Source organism: Dasypus novemcinctus, chromosome 21, assembly GCF_030445035.2.
Source record: "Dasypus novemcinctus isolate mDasNov1 chromosome 21, mDasNov1.1.hap2, whole genome shotgun sequence".
In the NCBI taxonomy this organism is placed as follows: domain Eukaryota; kingdom Metazoa; phylum Chordata; class Mammalia; order Cingulata; family Dasypodidae; genus Dasypus; species Dasypus novemcinctus.
The window spans coordinates 85078438-85096974 of NC_080693.1; the positions used below are offsets into that span (position 1 = coordinate 85078438).

Genomic DNA, 18537 nt, shown 5'->3' on the forward strand with positions numbered 1-18537 from the left:
TCCCTCGTCTTCCTGTTTTGAGTTTTTCTCCCACCGTCCCGTGGGTAGGGCCTGGCCGTCCCGCTCGCCGTCGCCTCTGTGCGCTGCGGCGGGCCCCAGCACGAGCTTCGGCCGGGTCTCGGTGTCCTGCCCGTATCTAAGCAGCCCACTTGTCTGGCAGTAGGAGCCCCTCAGTCCCTGGGGCCGCCCAGCCCAGACCTGGGCTCTAGAACAAGTTCTGTGCGCGTGATTGAAAACTAAATAAACCTTGACCGAGCGCCCGGGGGCGGCGCCTGCCTGGGTTCCCTAGGAAGCAGGCGGGAGGGCTCGCTCACACCGCTGATGCCCGCTCCCCGCAGCCCGGCTCTCGTCCCTCCTCCGTCCCCTGAAGGCCGGGCGGTGGCTCGCCACCCGCGGGAGGGCTCAGCCGGGACCCCCGCCCCCAGAGGAGGAAGCCCGAGGCCTCGGGGTGAGCAGCTGCGTGAGGCGGTGCAGGGCTCCCCCGGCAGAGCCCCCCACCCGCCTCTCCTTTGATCAGAAGTTGCCTCCGCCGCCGGCCGCAGCGTCAACCTACTTTGCCAGGGTGACCTACTCTGCGCTGGAATCTTGCTCCGAGGCCGGGAAACAGCGCGCGCCCTCGCTCGGGGCCGGCCCGGGGACTGCGTGTCCTCAGTGGGTGAAGGGCCCCCCCTCCCCACCCGCTGGGCGGTTCGCTCGCCCGGGCGCCAGCTCTGTCTCGCGAAGGAGACGCTCAGCGCCCGCCCCCCGCCCCCTGCCGCAAACGCGTGCCGGGGCTGGCGCCCTCGGTTTGTTTGAACAGTTCCGACCGGAGCTGTACGCTGTGTTCTTAGAAGTGGAAGGAGCCCTCGTGATCACGCTGAGACGAGAACGGCAACAAGAAAGTCCAGTCGGAGCCAGGAATTGAGCCAGAGCTGCCCTGGGAGCCGCGGGGCGCGACGCCCCGACGCGCCCTGGGCCTGCGCGCCGGCTTCGTGCACAGGGCGTAACCGGTGCCTCTCGCTCTCCCTCAGGTGTGACGTACGCTGCGAAAGGCTACTTCGACGCCCTGGTGAAGATGGGCGAGCTGGCCAGCGAGAGCCAGGGCTCCAAGGAGCTGGGTAAGTCGGGACCCCACGGCGCAGTCGGAGGCTCCTCGGCTCCCCAGACGTGCGTGGGAGGTGGCCTGGCCGTCCAGATCAGGCTTGACCCTGGAAGACCGGGGGGTGCGGCAGGGTCCCCCGGGAAGGCGCCTGACGCGTCTGTTAGGCTCGGGTGGCGGCTCTTCCGGTCGTTGATGGTCACGTGTCACACAAGTGTTTGTTTCTGTGGGGAACATTTATGGTATAAAAAGGGGCGAGGAAGGACGTGCTGCCCACAGGACGGGCTCACTGCGCGGCACTCATACCTCTCCCCATAAACGGAGACGCACCTGCGGGAGTGTTAGGTGGCCCCCGCGGTGGGCTTTTACTTTCTCTGTGTTTCCTCTTCTTTTTGGAATTTCTCCACAGTGAGCTTATTTTGCTGTTGAGATCAAGGGGGACAGGTAGCGACTCCGGGGAGTCGTGAGCACCCGGCGCGCGGCATGCGGCGGTGTCAGATCCAGTCGACGTTTCCGTATCCTCGTGGGGCGGGGGGCAAGTGCAGACCGAGGTGGGGTCTCTCCTGCTGAGGGCACGGCAGGTCCAGGGATGCCCAGCAGGGTGCCGTGGCCACGGGGACTGTCTGGAGGCTCGGATCACGATTCGCAGGATGGGCCGTGGTGTGGAGACTGGCCTTTACCCAACGGGAAAACCAAAGCTGGGCACGAAGCCACTTTGATTTTTTCCACTTTCCACGTGGGTCACAAAGGAGCGGCTCCCTACGGCCATGGAGCTATGACGTGGGCGTCGCCCGTGGCCCCCATGCAGAGGCGGCCACGTGTCTCGGCACACGAGAGCGCAGCGTGGCGGTGATCGGGCACGCCGTTGGGTGGGAAGCTGGGGGCTGCGCTCTTGGCAGACCCGCCCTGGGCTGGGTGCCACGGGCAGGTTTCAGTGACCGGGATTGAGTGTGACGCGCAGCCCCGCCCGCTTTCCCCCTCATCCCTTTTGTGCTTTCCATGACATCGCCAGAAACTCCTGGGCTGCGGGGCTTTGCAGCAGCCTCTCCAATCCCTTTTTGGAGTCCAGGGGCCCCGAGCGTGTGAGTGGCTGTGGCTGACCAGGGCCCGGTGGGCGTCCGTGGCGTCTGGCTCCCGTAGAACCGTAGATACGCGTGGAAACTGCAGGGGCCACGGGAGGAGACGTGAGGCTCGAGGCTGGGGGTGGGCTCGGGGGAGGCCCCTCGCCCTCCCGCATCACGGGCGCAGCTGGCTGGAAGGCGGCCGCGCTCGCCCCTCCCCTGACTGCAGGGAGACCCTCCCGCTTGTTGAGGGGCTGGGGGCCACGGGAGGGCCAGCTGCAGGGGGCCTGCCTGGGAGCCGGGAGGGCGTGGGCGTTTGCTAGAGGTCGCCCACGCTTCATCGTGGAGGGGGACCAAGGCGTGGCAGCATCCATGCCGTGCCTTCGGGGGCTGCTGCCTCTCCAGCCGCAGCTCCAGGCTCGGCGCCACCTGCTTGCTCTCGCCTCTCCTCCAGGCTCGTCCTTGTGCTGCCCCCATCCCCTTGGGGCCTCTGCCCCACGCATCCCCCAGCCCCCAGCCTCCGGGACCCCCCTCTGCTCCTGAGGCCTTTCTCCTGCCCGGGGCGCTCGTCTCCGCTCAAGCAGGGCCCTGGTGCCGGAGGATTTAAACCACCCGCGGAGGAATAGGTCCACGTTCTGAGGTCCTGCTCGCCAGGCGGCCCCCTGGCAATGGATGCACGCCGCGGGGACGGGGTCACTTTAGGAACACAGTTGAGGGAAGCAGACTTGGCCCAGTGGTTAGGGCGTCCGTCTACTACATGGGAGGTCCGCGGTTCAAACCCCGGGCCTCCTGACCCGTGTGCACCTGGCCCATGCGCAGTGCTGATGCACACAAGGAGTGCCCTGCCACGCAGGGGTGTCCCCCACGTAGGGGAGCCCCACACGCAAGGAGTGCACCCCGTAAGGAGAGCTGCCCAGCGCGAAAGAAAGTGCAGCCTGCCCAGGAATGGCGCTGCACACACAGAGAGCTGACACAACAAGATGACGCAACAAAAAAAGACGCAGATTCCCGTGCCACTGACAACAACAGAAGCGGACAAAGAAGAAGACACAGCAAATGGACACAGAGAACAGACAACAGTTGAGGCAGATGCGGCCACAGCTCCACCGCAGTCAGCGAGGGGCCCCGGGGGCAGGGGCCACCCGCCCCCACCCGGGACCCCCAGCCGCCTCCATTCTGGGCAGCATCTGGGGAAGGCCCCTTCCAGCAGGCCTCCCGGCCCCTTGAGGCGAGCTGCCAGGACCCATGTGTGCCCGGGCATACCTCTGTGTCTGTGCAAGGGGCTGCTAGCATTTTGGGGTGTGGGGAGATGGGTGTGCTAGGCAGGAAGATTCCAGAACCTCCCATGAGCAGAGCTGGTAGAGGCTGCCTGGGAGTCGGCATGGGGAAGGGGCATGGGTGCCGGGGCGGGGAACGTCCCTGCACCCCAACCAGATGCCCGCAGGCTCCTGCTTTGGTTACGGGGTCTCTGGCCACGTGGGGCTCCATGAGCTCTCCCGGGCGTGCCTGGGGCCCTGCGCGTGCCGCCGCGTGGTGACGGGAAGGGTGCCTGCCCTGTCTGGGAGGTGATTTTTCTCTGAACAGCTTCGCTGGGCTGTAAGTCACATGCCATGAAATGTGCACATCTGGATGGCACACTTGAGTGGGCTCCCCCCATGGTCTATTTATTTAACTGTTACATTCAAAAAATGTTAGACGTTCCCATGTACCCCCCACCCCCCTCACCCCACTCCTCCCATATCGACAGTCTCTTTCATCGTCGTGACACCTTCATTGCATTTGGCGAACACATTTTGGAGCACTGCTGCACCGCGTGGATAGTGGTTTACCTTGTGGTTTACACTCTCCCCCAGTCCATTCAGTGGGCCATGGCAGGATATATAATGTCCTGCATCCGTCCCTGCAGTATCATTTAAGACAACACAAAGTCCTGAAGATGCCCCCACATCACACCTCTTCTTCCCTCTCCCTGCCCTCAGCAACACTGTGGCCACTGTCTCCACATCAGTGATGCAGTTTCTTCCATTGCTAGAGTCACAGTAGTTCTATAGTAGAATGCCAGTCAGTCCACTCTAGTCCACATTTATTCCTCCATCCTGAGGACCCTGGGAGGGTGACGTCCCCTCCACCTCTAGATCAAGAGGGGTTAGAGCCCACGTGGCTGATGGATGCGATTCTCCTGCTTGCGGTTGTAGGCGCTCTCGGCTCCCTGGTGTGGTGGGTGCCCGTCCTCACCTCCCTGTTGGCTGACCTGGGAGGTCCAACGAACAGAGGGCAGGAGCTGCAAGTCTTTCAGCGGGTTTTATATAGTCAGAGTTGTGGTGCCGTCACCCCGGCTTTAGAGCACGTTTGTCGCCTGAAGGAGGCCCCATGCCCACCGCTGCCTCTCCCCGCCGCCCGGCCCCCACAGCCCCCGCAGCCCCCTGCGTCTCCTGCCTCTGCGGAGCTCCCTGATCCAGGCGGTGCCTGTGAATGGACCCGCCTCGTCGTCCCCTGGCTTCTTCCACTCGGTGCGATGCCCTTGAGGTCCCCGTGGTGTGGCAGGGACAGGGCTTTGTCCTCCGGGCCGGGCAGGCTCCGTGTGGCTGGACCAAGTCTGTCCGTCGTGCATGGCTGTCCTCGCGGCCTGCGGGGAGCTGAGGGCCACGTGGCTGTGCGCGCCGACGTCGTTTCTCTTGGGCAGGTGGGCTTGGGTCAAAGGGCAGGGAGTGGCGTGTCTGTGGAAGCAGCGGTCGGTGCCCGGCCCCCTCCTCGCCGTGCCCCAGCCCGCGTCGCCAAAGCGGACACCTCGCTCCATCCGCTGGTTTTCCTAGCGCTGGCTTCCAGATGTCAGTGGAGCAGGTTTATAATGTTTCGCTTTTAAGTTTTAGACATTATCTAACGAATTCCTAGCGCAGATTCGGATTCAGCTTTTTTATACATTCCTGCTCAATGTAATTGTCACGTTTTAAGTCATTATACGGTGTTTATTTTGTGACCAAATGAATCCTTTCCACAGATGTTTGGTGCATAGGGGATTTTGTGGGTTTTGTTTTGTTTTTAGTACACTTCCCCTCCCCCAAGACAGCTTCCTCAGCCCGTCTGTTCTGTTTGCTCGTCTTCTTTTGGAGGCACCGGGAACTGAACCTGGGACACCCCCCCTCCCCGTGGGAGGTGAGTGCCCAACTGCTTGAGCCATATCCGATCCCGGTTATTCATTTTTTTGAGGTACCCGGGCTGGGGATTGAACAGGACTCATATGCGGGAGACCAGAGCTCAACTGCTAGCCACATAGGCACCCCTGAGTTACTTTTTTTCCTTTGTTTTGCTTGTTATTTGTTTTGTCTTTAGGAGGCCCTAGAGACCAAACCCAGGACCACCCATGTGGGAAGCAGGCGCTCAACCACTTGAGCCACACCGCTCCTGCGTTAGGGTTAATTTATAACTTTATTGAGGCACAATCGAAGTACAGTCAATGGCACGTGTTTAAAGTGTGCAATGTGACGAATTCTGACAGACCCACGAAACTGCCGCCCCCGAAGTTCCCTGGGCGCCTGTGCGGCCCCTCCTGCTTGTGGCCTGTGACACTGACCTGTGCCCCAGCCCTGTGACCTGGCACCGGCCTTCCCTGGAGCCGTGCAAATGAGTCGCTCACGTAGGCTCTTCTTTGGTCGGCTCCTGTCGTTCGGCACAGTCGTCTCGAGGGCCGTGCACGCCGTGGCACCGCGTTCCCTTGCGTTCCTCTCATCTGTGAGGGACAGCGCAGCGTCCAGCCTGGGGCTCTGCCCTAACGCAGGACGGGAGCTCTTCAGCGCTCACCTGCCTCGTGCAGACTCTGGAGAGTCTGCCCTCTTTTTGTTGGGTTGTTTGTCTTACATAACTGAGTTGGAAGAATTCTTTATATATTCTTGACAGCCCTTTGTTGGAGGTATTTTTGGTAAATGTTTTCTCCCAGTCTGGTTTGTTTGCCTGTAGCTGTGTTGTTGGAAGAGCAGAAGGGTTTGACTTTAACCCTGTCCAATTTGCCGATCTCCTCCTGACTGTAGTTTGTGGGGTTTGTGTGGCTGCTTTTCTCCGTGCACCTTTGCGTTCCCCGGAGTGAGCAGATGCTCTGGGGAAGTCGGTTCTTTCCGCTCCATCCTCCACGTCCTGCTCTCAGACCCTCCGCCAGAATCTCCGGACGCTGCCGCCAGCCACGCCAGCCAGCCTCGCCTTCTGGGGCTCCCCCTCCCGTCACTTGGGGCCCTGGCGCCCCTGCCCCCGCCCAGCCGCGGCCTGGGCTGTCCCTCCCTGACCTCTGAAGTCTTTGCCCCTTCCTGTTCCTGCTTCGCTGCCTCATTTGGGGGGGCGTCTTCCCGAAAGGTTCCTGAGGGGGTGGACGGCAGAGGGGTCTCCGGAGCCCCGAGCCTGTGTGGTGTCCTGCCCAGGCACCCCGACCGCTGGCCCCCGCTTTCGGGCCTGGAGGGGAGGCACTCGAGTCCGACGGCCCCTTGGTCTCCAGCTCCGGGCTGACGCGGATTTCTCTGTCGTGGCTTTGCTCTGTCCCCTCCTGGCGCCTCTCGGTGTTCCGAGCTTTCCCCCAGAGGAAGCCCCCAGCGGAGCGCGGCCCCCGGGCGGGCGGCGGGTGCGGCGAGGGGGCACAGGGCGCACGGCGCCGAGGCGGGCGACCGAGGCGACCAGCCGAAGCGTGAGGAGGCCGCCTCTGGGGGCCGGGGGTGCAGCGCGGTCAACGAGCAGCCTGGCCGGGATTCGGGCACGTGCCCGCGCGGGTCAGCGCAGAGCGCAGGAAGCGTGCGCGTGACTCCTCCGTGCTGCGCTCAGGCGCGCCTGCGCCGTGGAGCGCGTGTTTTCGTGCCTGGAATATTCCCTTCCACGCAGGTGCGCAGGGCTTCTCTCGCGCCTCTGGAGCGCTGGGCCGTCCCGGGGTGATTTCCTGCGCTGCGCGCGCTGCCCGGGGGGGCCAGGCCTCCAATCCATGCGCGGTTCTGTGGCGCTGCACGAACGCCGCCGTGGGTGACGCCCCCGCGCTGCCCGGCCGGGCTCAGGGGCTCTGGGCAGGTGGCCGCCAGCTCTCCGTCTTTGGCCTTCCGCCCTCGCCGAGGGCAGGGAGCCCGGCGCTTGGGCTGGCGTGGGAAATGGGGTTTTTAAATTTTTATTTAAAAATAAGCCAAATAAATAATAAAAAATAAGAATTTTGTCACGGTAGCATGTATTCCAACAAAATTTTCCATTTTACCCATTTTTAAGTGCACGGTTCCATGGCATTTCTTGCCTTCCCAGTGTTGTGCTCCCATCCCCGCCACCCATCACCCAAACATTTCCTCACCCCACATGGGACCTCGGCCCCCCCAGCCCGCCGTCCCTCCCCGCTGTCTAGGGACCTGCTGGTTCTGGACGTTTCACGGGGAGACATTGGCGCCGCCCGTCCTCTGTGCCTGCTTGTTGCACCCACCGTGTTGTCAGGCTCCTCCGGGTCGTGGGGGGGTGTCATAGCTTCAACCCTTTTTAGGGCTGCATGACAGTGCCCTGGGGGGGCCCGTTGATTGTGAACTTGTGCCCATGCTGCTGTGGACACCGGTGCAGTGTCCGTTTGAGTCGCTGCTCCCACTTCTTTGGGGCGTACGCCCAGGAGTGGAATTCGGGTCCCTTGTAATTCTGCTGCCACTTTCCGAGGAGCCACCAAGGTGGCAGCCTGGCTTTTGGGAAAGCCCCACTGCCCTTCTCCTTCCCTCCTGCCCGGCTCCTGGGATGGAGACCACCTCCGAGGACCCCCGGTCCTCCCGGGGCAGACTGAACCCCAGACCCAGCGTGACCCCAGGGCTGGCAGGGCCCCCTTCGAGAAGCGGCAGCTGCTCTGGCCGACCTGCTTCTTGATGGCCCTTGGGGGGGCTGTGGCACCCCGACACTACTGGAGGCATTCTGGCTCGGGGTGGGGGTTCTGAGGAGCCAGTGGGTGGGTTCCCCGGAGGTGGGTGGCCCCAGTGCTCGTGTCCCGCAGCTGCCTGCTGAGGAAGCGGAGGTACTGGTGCGACGGCGCTGCTCACCATTCCCCACCCTAAGGCCGGGTGGAAGGGGTGCCTTGCCTGGGAGTTTCCTTTGGGTGCTCTTGGCTGGAGCACTGTGGGGTTTGGGGCTCGGGGTCGCACTTGACTGTTGTCTCCCTAGAACAAGCGTCACTGGGGTTTCAGTGTTGAGGCACTTGCTCAGGAGTTTCCTCCTTGTGCCTCAGGTCTTTGGTCTGTGGGTCATGATTCCCGTGAACTCCCCTTCCCAAAGGCAGGTGGGCTCTCCAGGTGGGGGCTTGTTCCCACTTGTGCTCCTTTGTTTCCTTCCTGGTTCCTGATCAGTCCTGAGGCTTGGACATTCGTTATTGGGCGTTACCATTTGGTATGTGGCCTGTGTTGTCGATGTCAGTGTATATTTGAAAAGAAAGTATATTCCCTGGTTATTCAACATGGGGCTCTAATTGTATTCAAATCATCAATAACTTTGTTTAAAGATTTATTTTTTGTTTATTTCTCTCCCCTTCCACCCCCCCAGTTGTCTGCTCTCTGTGACCATTTGCTGTGTGTTCTTCTGTGTCCGCTTCTATCCTTATCAGCGGCACGGGAATCTGTGTTTCTTTTTGTTGCATCATCTTGCTGCATCAGCTCTCGGTGTGGGCAGCGCCATTCCAGGGCAGGCTGCACTTTCTTTCGCGCTGGGTGGCTCTCCTTACGGGGCGCGCTCCTTGCACGTGGGGCTCCCCTATGCAGGGGACACCCTGCAGGGCACTCCTTGCATGCATCAGCACTGTGCGTGGGCCAGCTCCATACGGGTCGGCCCGGGGTTTGAACCGCTGACCTCCCATGTGGTAGGGGGACGCCCTATCCATTGGGCCAAGTCCGCTGCCCTTGTCTTCTTTTTAGTAAGTCAAAGCAGCGCCTTGCGTTCCTGGGATGGTGGACTCGCCAGTTTCTCTGTGTAGTTTTTGCTTGACGGTTTTGGAGGCTGTTACTAAGCACTCAGGCTTAGGTGCACGTGGTGGCGTTGTCCCTCTTGCTAACCTCAACCTTACTGTGCTGTCACCTTCCCTGTCGTTGACCATCTCTTTCTAGTCTGTCCCTTCGATGTGGATCTCGATTTCCACCTCCTCGTTCTCAGCCCTGGAGAGCTGTTTGGTTTCTGGTCACTCCCTCTTCGGCAAGTCCCTCCTACCCAGGGTGGGGAGGGGAGAAACGTCACCTACGTCCCTGATATCACAGAGACAACCGGAGCCCTCCAGGAGTGGCCCGGCCGAGGCCCAGGGTCAGCCCAGGTCAGTGGCCAGGGGGCGGGGCATGGCGCTCGGATTAACGGCCTCCTAGAAGGGGCGCTGCTGGGACTTGACCCGAGGTGGCCTCTCAGCGCCTTCACCTGCCTGCCCTGCAAAGCCGGCCTCGCCTGCCTCCCACCCCGACGGCCTGCCTGGCCCCGGCTGCTCCCCGTTCCTCCTCGCCCCTTTTCTTTCTCCCGGGGTCGGCGGCCTCCTGGGGCCCCTCTGTGCTGTTCTCAGGGGCTTGCTCAGCCTGCCCGTGGCCGCGGAGGCACAGCACCCGAGCCGGGCCCCAGAGGAGCCTGCTCCAGCCTGGGAAGAGAGAGGCTGCCCTCCCGGCCCAGCTCCGGAGCGGAGGGAGGCTTCCCCGCGCGAGCGGCCTTTGATTCTTGCTGCCTTTGAAAGAGTCGCAGCCCCCGCGGAGGGGACAGCCCCGGAGTAGCTGTGCTTTCAAGGAGCAGTCGGGCTGCCCCTTTGTTCCTTTTGTCCGTTTTCCGTTTGGCAGTGAGCGAGCGGCTGCCTCCCCTTGGGCTCCTCGGCCCCTCTGCACTGCAGCTTGTCTGGGGCACGGGCCACCGCCGGGGGGTGACCCCAGGCTTGGCCGCCTCCAGACCTCGAGGAGGGGACGCCCTCTCTTGCTCGGTCGGGGCAGGGGCTGCCTGCTGGGCTCCCGCGGCCCCCGTGCACTTATCGTCTGTTTGCTGGCTGAATTCCATCTCTTAACCCAGAGTGTCTTCTCTGCGGAGACCTGTCGCCGACGCACTCCAGCGCGCAGGATTAACACAGAATCCTGCTTTCGCGGCTCTGTGACCCAGGGAGGCTTCGGGGCAAGTTTTCCGAGGGGGCGCTCTGCTCGTCCTCCTCGCAGTTTTCGGCGTTTAGGCTGCCCAGCAGCTGGGGCGATGGGGACGTCCAGTGGGGTCTGACACGCTAGGGCGCACGCCTTCCCCGTGTCCAGGAGGCGGGACGGAATCACGAGGGAGGACGTGCCGTGCCTGCCTCGACACGGCTCTGCGCCTCCTGGCTTCCCGCGGCGGCCCACGGCCCCTGGGCTGGGGAAGGCAGGGAGTGGGGAGCTTGCCAGGGACCGGGGGTCTGGTCGCTCACCTGTGGCTGCAGCCAGGGGGCACTCGGGGGGCCACAAGATGTGCCTCTACCTTTTCCCGAGCATCTGAGGTGCCATTAGTCGGATGGCCGGGAGCACAACACTCAGCAGTGCGTATTTTTGGAATATTCCAGCCTGCCTCGGGGGCTGGTCAGGGAGATTAGGACTTGGGCCAGGTAGCGTTTGCCCTAAAAAAGGGAAATGGCTCTCCTGGCTTTGGCAGAAGCTGTCTTTCTGTCCTTGTCCCAGCTGGGACCCAAGGACGCAGAGCCACTGGCCATCCTCATCTCGGCTCTTTATCCCCGTCTTGAAGCTTTTGAGTTGGGGCACTTGACATGCAGAAAGGCGGGGAGACGGGGTGCTGGCCCAAGAGCCCTTTGTCGTCTGGGGTCAGGTCTTGGCCAGGCTGGACCCTGCTCCACTTGCCGGCCGTTGGGGTACGAGACACTTACGCACTGTCACCCACTCATGCGGCTGGTCTAGAAACGCGGCCTCCGTGTTGTCATGAGGGCACGTTTTCCCCATGTTGAGACGCCCGGCTCCTAGGGGGTCCCGGTTCCTGGGGGTCCTGGCTCGGCCATGGCTCAGTCGTAGCTTTGGCTCTTGGGTGTGGCGGCAGGTGGCTGTCCAGGCCGACCTGAAGACCTCAGGTGTGCAGAGCCAACGCACACCTGGCACGTCCCACCTGGACGGCTGCCCGTGGCCGGCCTCCGCGCTGGCTCATCCGCGAAGCCGACTTGGTGGGAGGCGGTGAGCGGCGGCGCGCATGGGAGGCAGCTTCGGCTGCCCTGACTCGGCCGCCCGTGGCCTCGGCGCAGTGGGCGGGGCGCACCCCAGCTGGCGGCACACACCCCACGCCCGTGTCCCCTCTGCCCCTCCCACGATGGGGGGGGGGGTGGTGCTCCTTCAAAGCCCCCGGCAGTTCAGCTGGTGGATTCGGTCGTCGGAGGGCCCGGAACGAAGTCTCCTGCACTTGGTGTGGACATGAGCGGACCGGCCCGCCCTGGGCTGCTGGGAGAGCCTCCTCTCTCGTCTGGAGTCGCCCAGCCCGGCGGGCAGCAGGGCCTAGGCGGTCGGGGTCCCTGGTGCCCGCTGTCCTGGGGGGTGGGGGGTGGCAAGGGCTGCAGCGTCCCGGCTTTGCCGCCACTGGAGCTTTACACAGCTGAGTGCGTCTGCAGGAGAGACGAGGCCGTGCCTTGGACCCGCTGGGCTTGAGCACAGCCTGGTGATGGCGGGAGACGGCGCTGCATGCTCTCGCTCATCCAGCGCCCCCGGCCCGCGTTGGCAGGGGGGGTGGCAGCAAGGGTCCCCTTGCCCTGGTGGCCACAGTGGCTCCCAGGCTGGCCCGGGCTTTTCTGCCATGAAGGAAACAAAGAGGAGCCCGGGCTCGTGGTGCGATGGGGACCCAGGAGGGTGGCAGGCTGGCGGGGTCCCTGAGAGCCCCCCAGGCCCCTGGTGCTGGCCTTGTCCTGCGCCACCCCAACCAGGAGAGACTCCACAGATAGTTCCGCGTCTCCACTGTCCCGGGACCCCAAGAGTGTGTCTCTGCGGGTGAGACAAGCTGAGAAAGCAGCCCCCGTGGGGCGGTGGGCAGGGGGCCTGCAGCGGGCCCAGGTCCCAAGCCTCCTGGGGCCACCGCTGGCCCCAGGGGACACTGGGCATTGGCAGCAGGGCTGTCTGGGGACCCTCGGCCGCACTGGCCTTGGCGGCTGGCCTGTCCACGGCCACCTTCCCTGGGGCCTCTGACCTTTGCGTCTCGAAAGGTTGAGAGGAGCCGGGCCCGAGAGCCCCTGCCGGGAGAGGCACTGCTGGCTTGGCCACGGAGCGCAGGGGACGAGGGCAGGTGAGCTGCCCGGGCCTGGGGAGGGGGCCTGCCTCGGGGGCGCCTGGCCGCCCAGCTGCGAAGCCTCTGCACGCCGGGGGCCTCCCAGGGCCCGGGGGCACCTCCGTGAGGGGCTGAAGTGGGGTCTCCCTCCTAAACCTCCCTCCCGGCAGTTTGAGATCCCCGGAACCCACAGGAGCCTTTTCTGGGGTGTCGTCCACCCCGAGGCGGCACTGCAGGGGAGTGTCCCCTCCGATGGCCTCAGGGTTGTGACGTCCAGCCCTTGGGGGCTTGGGGAGCCGCAGCAGGAGCCGGTCGGCCTGTCGCCCCAAGCCCCGGACGAGCCCCCAGCCCGTTCCTGCGCCTCCAGGCCCCGCCCTCCCTGACCTGCTCGTTGTACCCCGGGTGCGGCACGCACGCGGGCAGGGCAGGCCCGAAAGCGGGGTGGGCTGGTTCCCAGCGCGGGGACGGGGGAGACGTGAGCCCCTCGGCGGGGCCTGCGGCGCTTTCTTGGTTTCCGGCAGATGAGGAAGTCCCGGTAAACCCGAGCGGCGTGCGTCGTCCTTGGTGCTCTCTCCCTGCCTGGGTGATCCCAGGGGTGCTGCTCGCATTCGCCCGCGGGCGCCAGCGTCGGGGTCAGCAAGCCGGGCGGGCAGAGGCCTCCAAGCCTCCAGGCCGGGCGTGCGCGGTGGAGGCGGCCACGAGGGGGAGGCCCGCCCCTGCAGAGGCTGGCCGGGGCGAGGCATGGAGTGGCGGGGGCGAGGCCGGGGCCCGTCTCGCCAGGTGGCCACCTTCGTGCTGGCCCTTCCCCTGCCCCTCGCCGCCCACACAGATGGGGCCTCAGTCAAGTTTTGAGGGCAGCTGTGGCCCCGCCTCGTGGGGGGTTCTTTAAATGAGCAGCTTTCTTCGTTGCTCCTGAGCCTTGGGGTGGCTGGTGGGTGCTGAGGGCCCCGAGTCTGTGGTCAGCTGTGACCACTCAGGGCCCCGAGTCTGTGGCCGGCTGTGACCGCTCAGGGCCCCGAGTCTGTGGTCAGCTGTGACCACTCAGGACCCCCTGGACTAGGGCAGCCCTGTGTAGGACTGGGACTCACTCCCAGGGTGGCCGTGCACCCCAGGGGCCCCGAGGCCACGCTTAGACCTGCGCAACCCGACGCCAAGCGGTGCTCGGGGAGCTCCCTTCGCGGCTTCTCTGCGGCCACTCGGGCCCTGGCGTCCTCCCGCCCTGGCCCGTCGGCTCTCGCCAGCCTGCGGCCGGCCTCCCAGGGCGGGGTTTCCTGCCCCTCCCCGGCCCTCTGCACCCACCTCTGTTCTCCTGCCACCTGTGGAGTGCCCGGGGGCCGCGCCTGGCGCTCTTTGGTGGCTCTGCCCGGCAGGTTGTCCCCGCCACCTGGCCCGAGTTTGCCCACCCCGGGGCGACAGTGGTGGCCAGTTCAGGTCCTCTGTGCACGCTGCCGGGTGACCTGGCTCGACAGGGAAGTGGGGGCTGCGGCGGGAAACCCCCGCCCGCCTGTCCAGCCTTCGTTCTCCAGCCATCGGCAAGGGGAGGGCGGGGTATGGCGGTGTGTTCCTGACGAATCCCAAAAGGAAACGCAGGCTGGTTGTCAACGGGTCTCTCTCCTGGGCGGTGCTTTTTGATGGGGTTAGGTTCAGCCAGCTGCTCTTGGTTTAAGTATGCTACGGTTGCGGCTTTGATTCGACCACGTCATTAGGGCGACTAGATTGGAGTTCCCCTCACCTCATGGGCTGTGTAAACGGATGCTCAATCAAGGACACAGAGTGGTGAGACAGAGACGCACAGGACCCCACAGCCCCGAAGAGGGACGAGACTGAGAGTGGCCTTGTGAAGAGACCAGAGCAGCAGAGCCCGGAAAGGAGCGAGCCCTGAGCCAGCCGACAGCTGAGACCAGAAGAAGCTGGGACCACAGATCCTCGTGAGGAAGAGGGGCGCCGGGGCCTGGCAGATGCTGCCCGCCGTCCCGCGTAAACACGTGGCCAATGACTTTGGTGAGAAAGCACCCCTTACAGTACCTTCAGTTGGACTCTGGGGCCTTGTGACTGTCAGCTTCTACCCCAGACAGATACTCCTCATAAAAGCCGTCAGAGGGCAGCAGATGTGGCTCACGTGATATGGCTTCCGCCCACCATCTGGGAGGACCCAGGCTCGATCCCTGGGGCCTCCTGGTGAAAAAGAAGAGGAGACAGCATGCCCATGTGGCGAGCCAGTGCCCGTGCTGAGTGCCCATGCGGTGAGCCAGTGCCCACACAAGTGAGTCATACAGGAAGATGACACAACAAAAAAGAGAGCGAAGGGGAGAGACAAGGTGAAGTGCAGCAGAAACCAGGAACCGAGGTGGCACAGCTGACAGAGAACATCTCTCCACATCAGAGGTCCCCAGCATCGAATCCAGGTGAATCCCAGAGGAGGAAAAAAATGAGAAGACAGCAAGAGAAATAGATGCAGAAGATCACGCAGGAGTGAACACTGACAGCAAGACAGCAGGGCGGGGGAGGGGAACACCAATAAATCCTTAAAAAAAGCCGTGGGCGCTCGGTGCTCTGTGGCAGCACCCTTTGCTGACTTGCGCCGGCGGGGACCATGCTGGGTGTTGGGGCACAGCCGCGTCCCCAGAACCTGCGCAGGTCCTCGCCCGCCCGCGAGTGCCCAGGCCGCGGCCCTGGCAGCTGGGGCGTGCGCACCTTTGGAGCAGGCCCTGCCGTGCGGTGAGGTCGGGTCAGGGTGGTCTGGCCCCGAGGGGCCTTCTCAGGAGAAGCCGGGGAGACGCGGGTCACAGGTGGAGGCAGGTGCCAGCCCGGGAGCGCGCCCGCGTGTCCACGTGCCGCTGGGTGCCGTGGGGCCTCCGCCGGCTCAGGCCACGGGTTTGGCGTCCCCGCAGCCCCACCCCTCGAGGTGACCTCCTGCCGGCGCGGCCTCGCACCCAATTGCCGGCCGCGCTCCCCACGGGCTTTGTCGGGAGCCAGGGCAGGGCTGTGCCAGGAGGGCCGCCCCCGGAGTGGAGGGCGGGGCTGGGGGGCGGGCGCAGGGCTGAGGGGGGGAGGGATAGGGATGGGGGAGGGGAAGGGCTGGGGGGTGGGGAGCGAGCCTGGGGCGGGCAGGGCTGGGGGGCAGAGGCGGCCACAGGACTTCGAGGGACAGCGCTGGGGCCACTGGGCACAGGGTGCGGCCAGGCATGGAGCCCCCACGAGGGCTGCCAGCTGCCGCTGGCCGGAGGCGGGTCAGGGCGGCACGTCAGGGCCGGCGCCGCGTGCTGCCGTCTCCATGGCAGCGTCCACTCTTGCCTTTCCTGCAGGTGGGAGGGACCCTCCCGGCAGAGCTGGTGGCTGCCGGGGGCAGAGGCTCGGCACGTGGCAGCCCCAGCCTGCGGAAGGTCCTGACTTGGCATTGGCCGTGCACCCCGTCCGCTGCCCTCCCAGGGCCACGCGCTCGCGCCCACTGCTGCTGTGGCCCCTGGGGAGCGCGCTCGCTCCCGCCTTGTCTGGGCACGTGCTGGTTGGCTCTCCGAGGTGCCTTTCTGCTCTGGAAGCCGCGGGAACAGCCCAGCACCCTAGATCCTTCCAGAAAGCCCAGGAGGCCAGGCGTGCGCGCGGTCGCGCCCAAGCAGCTGCCCCCGCCCAGGGCCCCTCCGCCACCAGCAGAGAACGGAGCTGCTCCTGGGACAGGAGTGCCAGGGGTGCCCGCCAGCCACCCAAGGATCTCGCCCCCGAGGTGGTGGCTCATCCCACGCCGGGGCCTCCGTCCACGCCCTGCACCGCCTGGCGCGGCAGGCGCTCCTCACGCTCAGCGCAGGGAGGCTGAGAGCACGCGCTCCCAGCCAAGCGGGATGGGCAGGGCACGCCCGCCTCCTGCACACGGGGGCACGCGCACACACCAGCACACACGCACGGACAGTACACACGTGCACACACGCACTGACAGTACACATGTGCACACACGCGTGAAGGCATGATGCCTATGCACGTTCACACATGTGTACATACACAAATACAAAGGCACACAAGTGTGCATGTGCACCAAGGCAGGCACACATACACGTGCATGCACAGAAAGGCACCTGTGCGCTCGCACACTCCCCTGCACACTCTTACACGCACACACGCTTGGTGTCATGGCTGGAAAGTGCCACCCGGCCACAGGTGTCAGGGCTCGGGTGGGCTCAGGGCTGGCCGTGGTCCCCGCCTGGCTCAGTCCTGGGACCACGGCAAGGTCAGGTGGTGGCCCAGGGGCCTTGCGCGGCCTGGGGGCAGCGGCACTGCCTCCTGTAGGTCTCTGGAGTGGGCCAGGCAGGCCGGGCCAAGGCCACTGTGGGCCACGTCGGCCGCCCATGCCTCCTGGGCCTTGCCCTGCGCCGCCTCCCACGGCACCTGCTCGCTGCGCTCCAGGGCAGCGGTTACCTGACCCGCATGCGAGGCTGGCTCCTCGCGACGTCGGGTCCTCTTAGCACCTGTGCTCGGTTTATTGCCTTCTCACTGACCTGAGTCCAGGAGGCCTCTGTGGGCAGCGCAGGGGTGTGTGGGTCGCTGGGGGGGACCCGTGCTGCCGCCCCGTGGTTCTGCCGGCCGCTGCGTGCTCCTGGCCTTGAGCCTGCGGGGACACGTTGGCGCGGGCATCGGGGAGACACGTCATCTCCGAGGGCTTGGGGCTCTCGTAAGATAAAGCTGCGTCTCGAGGGCAGCTTGGCAGCGTCACGACAGCCGAGAGTGACCCGGTGTCTGCGGGCAGGTGAGCAGATGCACGCGGCGTGGTCCTTCGTGGTGTGGCCTGTTGCTCAGCCACGAGGAGGAGCGGGTGGTGATGCATCCAGCCACGCAGGTGCCCCTGGAAACGCAGCGCTGAGTGAGCAAAGCCAGGCGCAGAGAGACAGATAGCGGGCAGTTCTGTTCGCGTGAGTTTTCCGGAACGGCACGACCGCAGCCAGGACACGGCTTGGGGCTGGGGGCCTGGGGGCGGGCATGACCGGCCAGAGGTGCGGGTCTGCTTTGTGGTGGCACAGCTTTGGGGGGTGCTGTGCTCCCACTCGTTCGCCTTCATCTCCTCACGCGGAGAGCTGCCTGCTGGGCTGCAGCTCTCACCCCCCGAGCCCCCGGTGCTGGGCACAGTGCTGTTGTGTTTGGGGGCTGCCTACAGGTCCCGGGCATGCAGTTTCGGGGTGTCGGGCCTCCCGCCGGCCAGCCCTGCGTGAACTAAACCCCAATCCCTCCCCACTGGGACACTTGTGGCCCAGGCCGGATGTGCCTGGGAAGACGCTCACGCGCAGTGCACGGTGCCCGGCAGGCTGGGCTGTGCCCTCCGCGGCCTCGGCTTCCCAGCCTGCCTCCGCCGCCGGGGCGGGTCGGCTCAGCTCCCCTGCGCCGGGGGACGACGAGGGGCCCGCTGTGCTGAGCCCTGGTCTGCGGCCGAGCCAAGGCGGCGCTCAGGCCCCAGGAGGGCAGGGGGTGGCGTGGAGGCCGGGCCTTGTCCGGGGCTGGCACGTGGCAGCCACCCGGTGCCCGGGTCTTCTAAGTGGTGGCGACGGCGGCAGGCTGTGGGCCCGCCCCCCCGCTCCGTCCTGTCAGCCTCCGCGGTCACTCTGCGAAGGCCCTTTGTGGCTGGGGCTGGCGGCGGAGCAGGAGGGGTCTCTGGACAAGTTGGCGGGGGCAGAGCTGGGTGGGGTGGGAGCATCTGGGCGCCTCTTTCCCAGGGAGGGGGCACAGGCTGCGTCTCAGCCACGGCCGCACCCCCATCTGTCTCGGGGTCCCCCGTACTCTGCTGTGACACGGAAAGGGCTGACACCCCGGGCTGGGCCCAGCCTCACCCCGAATACGGCCTGCGGGAGGGGTGGGACGTGTCCTTGTGTCCAGACGCCCCCAGGGAGTGCCTGTGCCCGGCCCCACCCTGCCTTCGCCCCGGGCGGGTGTTGCGCTGAGTCGTGAGCCCACATTGGTTGTTACTGTTGGCAACGGAAGGTTCTGGAAACCAGAGCTGCTAGGTGTGAACCGGGGTGAGTCACCGCTGACCTTTCGCCCGCGTGACTCACGCCGGGAATTTGCGGTGAGCTGGGGAGGGTGTGCCCCGGTTCCCGGACACCCTGTTTCGGGTGTAGCTTCGTCCTAAAGGAAGTGGCCTCGAGATGCCCCCTCCGCCACACTCCCCGCACTGAGGCCCCCCATGGCTGTGCCTGCGCCCCCCACCCTCACACCCCT

General features: G+C 65.1%; 1 protein-coding gene across 2 annotated transcripts in view; it reads left to right on the forward strand.

Annotated features, from left to right (window-relative positions):
- Positions 1–18537, forward strand: part of BAIAP2 (BAR/IMD domain containing adaptor protein 2) — a 64776-nt gene that overhangs the window by 14695 nt on the left and 31544 nt on the right. For both annotated transcript variants that reach the window (XM_058284860.2, XM_058284861.2), the window contains exon 3: positions 1011–1097. In XM_058284860.2, the coding sequence (XP_058140843.1) occupies positions 1011–1097 (87 nt within the window). The remainder of the gene's footprint in view (positions 1–1010; positions 1098–18537) is intronic.